The following is an 11,974-nucleotide window of genomic DNA, read 5'->3' as shown; positions in this document are numbered from 1 at the left end:
CTCAAAATATTGTAACCCTACCTAAAGTCAATTTTTGTTGAAGTTTTAGGTCATTGGTCAGGATTTAAGAACCAGCTTTTTTCGATTAAAAAAATAGTTCTTTTTCAGTCCACCCCAGCATGGACTCACCGAGGGCCGGGTACACATTTATTGCATTTTAATTCAAAATTGTTCGAGGGCCGCATTCACCGAGGTCCGGGGTAGTCGAAAAACACCGTGAATACCACAACAAGTAGACCACGCGTGCTTGATATGCAAAATTTCCCGAGGGCCGGGTTCTCCGAGGGCCGAGTTGGTAGGGACGGGTTCTCCAAGGGACGGGTTCTCTGGTAATCGTTCAAACAATGAGTTTGAAAATACCTGGAATTTGAGGTGGCGAGATATCGCAGTGGTATAATCCACAGCTACAACACCAATTGGTTGCGGGATCGAGGTCGACTCCAGTATTCCTACCTAAGTGTTGAAGGTTTATCTACGCTCCTCCTCGCCATCTCGTCCGCGTAAGCGGTCTTACAAGAAAAGCCTACAAGTGCCGTGTGCTACAAGTCGGCAGACCCGGAATCAAAAATAAGGAATATCGGCCTGGTGTAAATGACCATTGACCATAGTAGTCGACTAACACCCTGAATACCACAAACAACAACCAGGAATTTGAATAAACCTAGACTCCCAGAGCCAAAACATCCCAGCCATAAGCAAAACAGGTTCGGGCAACAGTGTTTACAACATTTTTTTTATTTCTGCAAGTTACTTGGCGTTGTGCGGCTTGGTGTGCATTCGGTAGTAGTGACCTTTTAAATACGCATCTGTAGAGAACACTTTCGGGCATTTTGCACAATTGAATTCTTTGACGCGACAATGCACGGCCTTCAAGTGAGTTTTCAGATTACCCAATGTAGTGAAGGATTTGCCGCAGATTTCGCACTTATAATTCTTGACTCCGCTATGCACTATCATGTGTACATTCAAACTACATTTACTAGGTAATTGCTTCTGGCATAATTCACATTTGTGACCTTTGATCCCGGCATGGGTCTTCATGAGGGCTTTCAGATTGTGAGATTGTCTACGCATGTGAAAATTCAAATATTTTTTTCCAGCAAACTTTTTCCGGCATACTTTGCATTCGTATTCTCTGACACCCATGTGCATATTCATGTGGTTTTTCAAGCCAAATGAAGTGAACAATCTCCCACAAATCTCGCATTCCTTTCCGTCAGAATGGCATTTCATGTGCCTTATCAGAAAACCGAATGAAGTGAACGATTTTCCACAGACGTCACATTTATTGCTACCAGCGTGCAGAGCCATATGAACCATCAACTCCTTTTTTGTAGCAAACCAGTTCTGGCATATTTCACATCCGTATTTTATGCCGCACGTGTCGATTTTTAAGTGGTTTGTCAGATCGACAGGCGTAGTGAACGATTTTCTGCAGATTTCACAATCATAATTTCCAACTCCACTGTATGTTTGAATATGCGTAGTCAAATATTGTTGCGTAGCGACCCTTTTCTTGCATGTGCCATGTTCGTATTTTTTACCATCCAGATGGCGTTTCGAGTGCTTCTTCATATAAAAAAGACTAGGGAACATTTTTCCGCAGACCTTACATTCGTGATTCTTGGCATCACCATGTAGAAGAATATGGTGAGTCTTCAAAGTACCTTTGGAAAAAAACGCCTTCTGGCATAAATTGCATTTATATGTTTTCACGTCTGTATGGATTAGTCCGTTAAACTTCAAATTTCGTGTACTGCGAAACATACTACGGCATGAAACGCATCTACAGTGTTTGTCGCGAGTATCCATTGATTTCGTGGGTCTCATATTCCTAGACGAGGAGGAATTTCTTGTGCTGCCAAACATACTATGGCATAAAACGCTTGGACAGTGTTCGATGCGAGTACCCATTGATTTCGTTGGTTTCATATTCCCAGATGAGGAATTTCGTGTACTGCAAGACATACCACGGCATAAAACGCATGGACAGTGTTTGACGCGAGTACCCTTTGATATCGTGGGTGTCATACTCCTAGCGGAGGAGGAAGATTTTCCGCCAATCCCAAAGTTACCAAGCATTTGCTCGGAACTTTCCGAAATCTCTCCCGCATACAACTCCTGTTCATGCATTTGAGTGCCGTGTTCAGCCGTGGTGTGAATCTTCTCATCGGTTTGTGATCTTGAATAAGCGGGAACTGCTTGCTCACAGATGAGACCATCATTTTGTGTACTGCGAAACATACTACGGCATAAAACGCATGGACAGTGTTCAACGCGAGTACCCATTGATTTCGTGGGTATTGTATTCCCAGCTGAGGAGGAAGATTTTCCGTCAATCATAAAGTTACCAAGCATTTGATCGGAGGTTTCCGAAATCTCTCCCGCATTCAACTCCTGTTCGCTCATCTGAGTGCCGTGTTCACCCGTGGTGTCAATCTTCTCATGGGTTTGTGATCTTGAATAAGCGGGAACTGCTTGTTCACAGATGAGACTGTCATTTCCAGTACTGCAAGACATACTACTGTATAAAATGCATGGACAGTTTTTGACGCAAGTACCCATCGATTTCGTGGATCTCATATTCCCAGATGAGGAGGAAGATTTTCCGCCAATCTCAAAGTTACCAAGCATTTGCTCGGAAGTTTCCGAAATCTCTTCCGCATACAATTCCTGTTCGCGCATATGAGTGCCGTGTTCACCCGTGGTGTCAATCTTCTCATGGGTTTGTGATCTTGAATCAGCAGGAACTGCTTGTTCACAGATGAGAACGTCATTTCGTGTACTGCGAAACATACTTTGGCATAAAATGCATGGACAGTTTTTGACGCGAGTAGCCATTGGTTTCGTGGATCTCATGTTCCCAGATGAGGAGGACGATTTTCCGCCAATCCCAAAGTTACCAAGCATTTGCTCGGAAGTTTCCGAAATCTCTTCCGCATGCAACTCCTGTTCGCGCATCTGAGTGCCGTGTTCACCCGTGGTGTCAATCTTCTCATGGGTTTGTGATCTTGAATAAGCGGGAACTGCTTGTTCACAGATGAGACTGTCATTTCCAGTACTGCGAGACATACTACTGTATAAAATGCATGGACAGTTTTTGACGCAAGTACCCATTGATTTCGTGGATCTCATATTCCCAGATGAGGAGGAAGATTTTCCGCCATTCCCAAAGTTACCAAGCATTTGCTCGGAAGTTTCCGAAATCTCTTCCGAAATCTCATGTTCGCGCATCTGAGTGCCGCGTTCACCCGTGGTGTCAATCTTCTCATGGGTTTGTGATCTTGAATAAGCAGGAACTGCTTGTTCACAGATGAGACCGTCATTTCGTGTACTGCGAAACATACTTTGGCATAAAATGCATGGACAGTTTTTGACGCGAGTAGCCATTGGTTTCGTGGATCTCATACTCCCAGATGAGGAGGAAGATTTTCCGCCAATCCTCAAGTCACCAAGCATTTGCTCGGAAGTTTCCGAAATCTCTCCCGCATTCAACTCCTGTTCGCGCATCTGAGTGCCGTGTTCACCCGTGGTGTCAATCTTCTCATGGGTTTGTGATCTTGAATAAGCGGGAACTGCTTGTTCACAGATGAGACTGTCATTTCCAGTACTGCGAGACATACTACTGTATAAAATGCATGGACAGTTTTTGACGCAAGTACCCATTGATTTCGTGGATCTCATATTCCCAGATGAGGAAGATTTTCCGCCAATCCTCAAGTCACCAAGCATTTGCTCAGAAGTTTCCGAAATCTCTTCCGAAATCTCATGTTCGAGCATCTGAGTGCCGCGTTCACCCGTGGTGTCAATCTTCTCATGGGTTTGTGATCTTGAATAAGCAGGAACTGCTTGTTCACAGATGAGACCGTCATTTCGTGTACTGCGAAACATACTTTGGCATAAAATGCATGGACAGTTTTTGACGCGAGTAGCCATTGGTTTCGTGGATCTCATACTCCCAGATGAGGAAGATTTTCCGCCAATCCTCAAGTCACCAAGCATTTGCTCGGAAGTTTCCGAAATCTCTCCCGCATTCAACTCCTGTTCGCGCATCTGAGTGCCGTGTTCACCCGTGGTGTCAATCTTCTCATGGGTTTGTGATCTTGAATAAGCGGGAACTGCTTGTTCACAGATGAGACTGTCATTTCCAGTACTGCGAGACATACTACTGTATAAAATGCATGGACAGTTTTTGACGCAAGTACCCATTGATTTCGTGGATCTCATATTCCCAGATGAGGAGGAAGATTTTCCGCCAATCCCGAAGTTACCAAGCATTTGCTCGGAAGTTTCCGAAATCTCTTCCGCATACAACTCCTGTTCGCGCATCTGAGTGCCGTGTTCACCCGTGGTGTCAATCTTCTCATGGGTTTGTGATCTTGAATAAGCAGGAACTGCTTGTTCACAGATGAGACCGTCATTTCGTGTACTGCGAAACATACTTTGGCATAAAATGCATGGACAGTTTTTGACGCGAGTAGCCATTGGTTTCGTGGATCTCATGTTCCCAGATGAGGAGGACGATTTTCCACCAATCCTGAAGTTACCAAGCATTTGATTGGAAGTTTCCAAGACCTCTCCCGCATACAACTCCTGTTCGCGCATTTGAGCGCCGCATTCACCCGTGGTGTGAATCTTCTCATGGGTTTGTGATTTTGAATAAGCGGAAACTGCTTGTTCATATATGCTTTGTATTCCATAGAGTCTGCCATCATCATCTACATATTCATCTTTTATGTCCATTGCATTCCACAGACTACAAAGCCATGTAATTTGCCATTCTACTATCCACTATATGCTAATCTGTAACGGAAACGCAACATAAAAAACATAAATAAACGTGAAGAGTTCCAGGATTGAGCTAAACATTATACTTTGTACCTGAATCCGACGAGAACTAAGGCGTGGCACAATGATTCGGCCACTAGTAACCAAATTTAGCAAGAATTGTTGACATCATTATCATTTGGAATTGATATATATATATATATAGCAAATAGCCTTAAGTGATTTGGGTTTCTTTGCGGAAAACACAATTGGGATTGGAAGACTCTCGTAACTCGTAAGGCAGTGTTATAAATTCTACTTTTGCCTACGTGCCTACCTTCCTATGTGCTTCCGTTTGTGCCTGTATATTAAATAATTTGCATTAAAGGGCTGTGTTTTATTTATACAACGAGTTGATATAAAGTTTAGATTAGACAGGCTTGTGCACCTGAAGTCTCCACCCAATCACTTCGCGTGCCGAGCAGAAACAATCGCATCACCAAACAAGACGTCAGCTGCATGTAATTTCGAATATTCGAGGCGCAGAAATCGCTCAATTATCTAGGTTTCCCCCAGAATTTGGAAATCAGTCATACACGCATAACTTTGAAACTACTGAACCAATCTTTCTGAAATTAGGATTTTCAAAATTTCATGAAAATTTGTTGAAAATGGTTGACGTTTTTTGAACTTCAAGATTTTTCAAACTAATTCGTTGTGAATTTTTTTCAGTGAAATTTTTACTAGATACGCTTTGTAGATTCATCAGCATGAAACTTCGAAAACGAGAGCGTTCAATGTACTATTTTTAGATGGTACACGAACGCCTTTTTGTTGACACAGCCTTGGATGATATATTTCGATAGAAGTCGACTCCAAGACAATGCTCCCTATAATTTGTCACTAGTCCGCGCGCACTCACCAACTCACTGCGCGGTCCCTTGGACTATGGTGAATAACGTTCACTTCGGCATTTTTCTGCTCGCTACACATTTTTAGAAGTAGGTGCTTTTGTTGATTTTACGTGCGCAGCTGAAATTGTCTGTGCGCAGAGACGTGCACGTGTCCTAACTTATGATTTACGAAATAATTTTCCTGATTTTGCTGTATCCCAATCGTACTTGTATCACAATAGTAATCGAAATCGCAAGATTCAGAAGTAATCGTAATCGCAATCAATTACATTCATGAAGTAATCATCACGCCATGTCTGACCAGGTTATATGTTCCTCCTGCAATGCCGAGTTATAGGCTGGAGATAGTCCGGTTCATTCTCACAGTTCACACATTTTTTTGAGAAGGTGATTGAATTCAACGCAGCTCTCCCTTTGACGCAACATGGATTCAGATCGCCACAACACCAACCATGCAATATTATCAATTGTAACAAACTATTACCAAGCACAATAAATAGGCTGCGGCATTTTTATTGACCTCCGCAGAGCTTTCGACACAGTTAACCACATGCAGAATATCAGGACACAAATAGTGCTTACAAAATTACAAATATTAAATTCTTAATTAGTCGAATGGATATCAGGCGCGATTCACGGGCGAAATATTTCCAAATAGTAGAGTCTGAAAATATTGACTGGACTTGGACTTCTACTGTTTTACTCCATCGTCTTTAGTACAGTATTTACAATTATGGGGGGGTGCCGAACCATTAAAAATATCTGAAAGGGGGCGCTGGGGGATGAAAGGTTAAGAACTAGTGCTTTTCAGCTACAAGTGGTCGCTGAATTGATAGTACGGCCAGATTGCTTGGTCATCCGAGGTTCATAATACCTTCAAGCGGCAGTATTTGTGACAAACACCAGGCACATTCTCAATCAGTGTGAAATTTCAGGGAAAGTGCAAATGTCTCGGTAGACGAGAGTCGGCATGTGATATTGAATTTTATTGATAGGCAATATGATTTATATGAATAGCTTTAATTATCTTCATTAAGTCATTGTCTTTATTACATTCCTTACAATGAGGTTGGGGGGCGCTGGAGCACGATAATTTTTGAAAGGGGGCGCTGGAGGAAAAAAGGTTAAGAACCACTAGTCTAAGCCAATGGGAAGCATGAGAGGGATCAGAATTTGCAGCGTTAGGATAATGCTGTACTAAGGAGTTTACAAGAAATTCACTAGATATAGTTATCAAGGTACATGCCACTTACTACTCACATGTACTATTCAGATCAATATTTATACGGTTGTCTGAGTCGAAAATAGCATTTAAGGTTAGTGGGTAAAATGAGACCAAAAATACTGCACAATTCGTCTCAAAAACAAGACCAAAAAAACTGAAGCATCAAAAATTATCTCAATAAGCTAGCTGTGTCTGTAAAGTCCTTAGCAAAGTATTGTCCCATGGTCTCTTTCACTCTCCCCCTTCACTCAGAACCTAACATTGAAAAGGATGCCCCCAAAGCAGTGCTTCAATTATCGATCAAGTTGGGTCTTACTTTCGAGACGTAAAGTACTTGGTAACACCAATTGGTCTTGAAGAATTTTTTTGCTAAATAAACGATTTGAGACAGAATGTACTTGGTAAGACTAATTGGTTTTGAGACTTCTTTTTCTAAAAAATCGTTTTGAGACTTCTTTTACTAAAAAATCGATTTGAGAGCAAATTTGTCTAATTTTATGCTCTTCGCCCCTGTCAACTTTCCGGTCTCATTTTCAAGACCACAAAACATGTTGTTTCTTGATCAGCGAAATCTGTCATAAAAACAAGACCAAATAATTGGATGAATCAAACACTGTGTCAATAAGCACAATATGTCTTATAAGATGCGCTTTACTGGTCTGATTTTCAAGACCGAATGATTGTTACAATTTTGTATGGTCTGAAAAAGCTGAATCGGTCTCAATTTTGAGACCTCACTTCATCAGCAAGACTGAAATTGCTGAAAATGAGACCAAATCATACTCATGTCTTACATTTGAGACCAAATTTGTCTGATTTTTTTTGTAGTGTTGGGTTAGGGTATCGCAATATTAGGGTTAGGGGATATATTAGGGTTGGAGGTGTGGGACATTTGGGTTGTGGGAGGGTTAGGATTGGAGGGGGATATTAGGGTTGGGGGAGAGAGATGTTAGGATTGGGGTAGAGGGATATTAGCGTTGGGAGAGGAAAGGGGGATATTCGGGTCGGATATGGATTAGGGTTTAGGTTGGGATCATATCCCCCAACCCTAATCTTGGGATACACCGATTCCACCATCTGCAATGAGGTTTTTCCGTTTAGAATCTGATCCTTGAGGTTCTGCACTCTTCATCAACATTACACAGCTCCATATGCCTAATATAACATTTTATACGTCCGACATACGATACCGCCCCCCAGTGGGAATAAAATCCTTACGACATGTTCACCACCACCAATTCACTAATAATAATTGATACAATTCCCAATGTTTATAATAATTTTTATTAACAAATTCACTATAGGCCGAGTTCAACGAAGCTCGAGTTCACCATAGGCCGATTTCGTCATGGGCCGAGTTCAATGGGCCGAATTCGTCTGGTAATCTACCCGGTAAATTCGACCCTCCGAGAATTTTGTATAAAAATGTATTACTAACTATTAATGTGAATTAATTACATAATTATATTATTATCAAGTGATTTGGAGGTCAGGGTATGCGTATATCACGCAGTCACGGGAGATAACGCGAGTATTCACTGGGCCGAATTTACCGAGGGCAGAATTCAATCGGTAAATTCGGCCCTCGGAGAATTTTGTGTAAAAATGTATTAGCAACTATTAATGTAAATTAATTATATAATTATATTAGTATCAAGTGATTTGGAGGTCAGAGCATGCGTAAATCACGCAGTCACGGCGTGATTAGATCACGTGACGAGACGATGCTAGGGGTTAGGGTTAAGGTTAGGGTCCGGTAATATTATTGTAACTGTTATTGGTATTGTACTGTAGGTTGGGAGAGGGGTATTAGGGTTCAGTAGAGGAATATTAGGGTTGGAGGAGGGTGACCCTAACACGAACACTAATCTTGAGATACCTTAACCGTAACTCTAACCCTAATCTCCCCCCTCCCAAGCATAATACCCATCACCTCCAACCCTACTCTTGGAACACCTTAACCCAGAGGTCTCAAACTCAAATGTGCTCACGGGCCAGTTTTCCAGTTTTGACGACGCCGCGGGCCGCAGCAGGGTTGTAATGACTCGAGTCACGATTATTTTGCGACTCGACTTGACTCGAGTCATTTTCTTGAAATGGGAAAATGACTTGACTCGACTCGAGTCAATATTTGGATTGACTCGACTTGTACTCGAGTCATTACGCATGACTCGACTCAAGTCATTGACTCGGCTTATTCTATATGACTTGAAGATGAAGAAATTTGCGAATCGTAATGGTTAGATCAACGCATCTGACAAATCCTGCCGACATCGCTATTGTCACCACTGCTTTCGTTGCACTCGTCTAATATCAGCTATGCCGCCGGAAAAACAACAGACAATGGTACATAGTAGCAATGCATTGCACAAAATCATCCAGTGATGAAGAGGTAAAGATCCTCCCCAATCAAAGTACTCAAGACTTTTCAATTATACAAGCAAACAATCGAAGCAAAGTTCAATTAGAGCCAATGACATGACTCATATGGTCAAGTACTTGAAAGAGACTGATAAGCTCATGTGTAGATTTGAAGGCGATGATTCTTTGCATGTTTGGGCGAGTAGAAAGAATGAGTATCCAATGCTCTTCAGTGTGGTTCAAAAACGCTTGTCAATTCCTGCATCTAGTGCACCATGCCATGCCGCTTTAACATATCTGAGGATCTCATTTCCAATTTAGTATTTTTTAAGTCTAACTCATTGATTTGATCTGCTGTCTGTGAAAACATACAATACCCTCCATTCATTTGACTGTTTGTTAGGTATGTGCGTTGTGCACGTGAGTAATAATGAATGGCTAATGTTGTGTGATGTTTGTACAATAGGGCTGTTCAAAAATAACTTCTTTATTATTCTACTGGGTGGCAACTTGATAAAATTGGTGTGTTGCATAAAATGAACACTGAATCCGGCTTAATTTTAAAAAGTAGAATCAATGATATGAGAGGAGAAAATTTTGGATTTGAAAATAAATGGAGTATTTTCAGTGAGAAATTCTTCCATATTATATAATTTCATACTAGTAGTAAGCCGACTATTTGTTCATATCCAAAATATTCCACTCTAATACCTTCGCTTCTTCTAGTTGGAATTGAACCAAATTTGCTACGAATCGTATTTTTACACGATGTAACAATATCATGAGGTAGCTGGTAAAATCCGAAAGTCTCTATTTGTAATTTATCCAAAATCTTCTCTCATAGCATTGCTTTCTACTAGTTGGAATTGAGCCAAATTTAAGTACTTTTAGGCAATCTAACAATTTCCAGAAGTAGCCTCATTTTTGAGATTTTGTCCTATTTTTGAGAATTTTCGGTAAATGTAGGGCAAATTCGACTAGGATATATACAGTAAATCAGCACTAAAGTAACGCTCCGGCGGCTATTTCGCGAGCTAAGCAAGAAAGTTGACCTTTTTTTAGTCAACCACCTGATAATGTGAAAGAATAACTGAACCTCTACATAAAAATGCATCTGTTGATACTCCATCAGCTGGTATCTAGACGCGAATTCGGTAGTTCTCCATCAGATAGTATGTAAACGTGAATTCGTTGGTTCTCTATAAGCTAGGCTTACCATATTTTGGAAATCTAAAAAGAGGACACTTCTTCAGAAATTTGAGACTTGCAAAACCGGAGAAGAATTCTCAAAAATCGGTGAATTTTTCCCACTCTGTGTTGGGTTGACTAAAAAAAAAGGTCAAGTTTCCGCTCAGAGCTCAAAATACCGATTTCCTCTCCATATTGCTAGGTGGTTGACTAAAAAAAAAGGTCAACTTTTCGCTCAGAGCTCAGATCACCGATTTTCACTCCCGAAATACCCGCCGGAGCGTCACTTCTGTGCTAATTTACGGCATATCACTCGCATTTTGCTCTAAATGTGACCTAAATTTTCAAAAAAGAGGACAAAATCTCAAAAAAGAGGACAAAAGGGCGTCCTCCGAGAATACTTTCAAAAAAGTCAAAAAAGAGGACAAATCCTCTCAACCGATTGGCACCGGCTGCAATTTTCGAAAAATTTTGCTTCAATTTTCAAAAACGAAAAACTGTATCCTAATGGGATTGGAACACGGCAGCCAAGGTAGCGTTCGAATCAGAAAGTCAACGCGGATCCGATCGCGCCACTCGCTTTCATTTCGAGCCCTGTGTCTGGCCGCTTATATCGAGAGCAAGCCGAGAATTCGTTGATGAGAAACGTATTACATTTACTGCACTCTTTATAAACCTTAACATGGATATCTGGTGACATGGGCTTCTTGTGAATCATATCGGCAAGGAAATCATGATCATGGAGATGGCTCAGTCGATATAATACGCCCTAATATCGCCATTATCCAATAGATACAGTACTGACGGTTTGCACAATAAACACGCACCAGGCCGCAGAGTGAATGAGTCATCGGCGAGTGAGCGAGTGACGCGCATGTATTTATTAGGTAGCGTAGCCTTCCAGGGCATTTACAAAGCTTATAGAGCACGTAAATGGGTCACTTTAGTATTGATAAACGGAGATTGTCAAGACCTAACCATAAGGACAAACTACAAACGCATATCTTACTACTGCGTAAGGTTTATGACGTTAGTTGGTAGCACATCATACAAACATGATACACACGTTTGCGCGGAATACACTGCGTATAGAATTGGTCTTGTTGCCATATATACATCACTATTAGCTGTTAGTCTGATGTAGATATAATCTTATGGGCATGTACTCTCCACAGAAACAATCTAAGAATGTCAACTACCGATAAAATTCTGGATATAACACATTATGTTACGGATATTCGTCCCTGCGTTTGACACTAGTGTGGTAGTCTGCAGGAATTCTCTTCACGATTTTCAGAAGCGGCCTTGGGGTGACATAGGCATAACTAGGGCTGGGCACAATGATTCGAGTACTCGAATCTGAATCGAGCAGTAATTTCAATGATTCGAGTCGAGTAGTAAAAGACGATTTTTTCGAGTACTGAAATGCTACACTCCTCGCTACTGAAAGTTAAATTATCAACGGGAATTATAGTTTCGATGCAATTATCCCCTCTGAAAGCCTTGAAATCTTGATTGG

The 11,974-nt window shown here is 41.3% G+C and overlaps 1 protein-coding gene across 1 annotated transcript; it reads right to left on the bottom strand.

Annotated features, from left to right (window-relative positions):
• Nucleotides 1–714: 714 nt before the first annotated feature.
• LOC145448126 (uncharacterized) lies at nt 715–10,890 on the bottom strand. Its single transcript, XM_080326451.1, has 2 exons — nt 10,759–10,890; nt 715–10,511 (listed from the first exon to the last, which is right to left on the bottom strand). The coding sequence occupies exon 2, from the start codon at nt 4,741–4,743 to the stop codon at nt 748–750; it is 3,996 nt and encodes a 1,331-aa protein (XP_080182577.1). The 5' UTR covers nt 4,744–10,511; nt 10,759–10,890; the 3' UTR covers nt 715–747.
• Between the last annotated feature and the right edge of the window lie 1,084 nt (nt 10,891–11,974).

Source organism: Botryllus schlosseri, chromosome 10 (assembly GCF_051294905.1).
Source record: "Botryllus schlosseri isolate E-star chromosome 10, Bs_hap1, whole genome shotgun sequence".
Lineage (NCBI taxonomy): Eukaryota > Metazoa > Chordata > Ascidiacea > Stolidobranchia > Styelidae > Botryllus > Botryllus schlosseri.
The sequence above is the reverse complement of the archived record's forward strand: the minus strand, read 5'-3'. Positions and strand labels throughout refer to the sequence as shown.

Bases quoted from the DNA above. Each gene is read 5' to 3' on its own strand.
- LOC145448126 (XM_080326451.1), bottom strand. From the start codon at position 4,743: ATGGACATAAAAGATGAATATGTAGATGATGATGGCAGACTCTATGGA.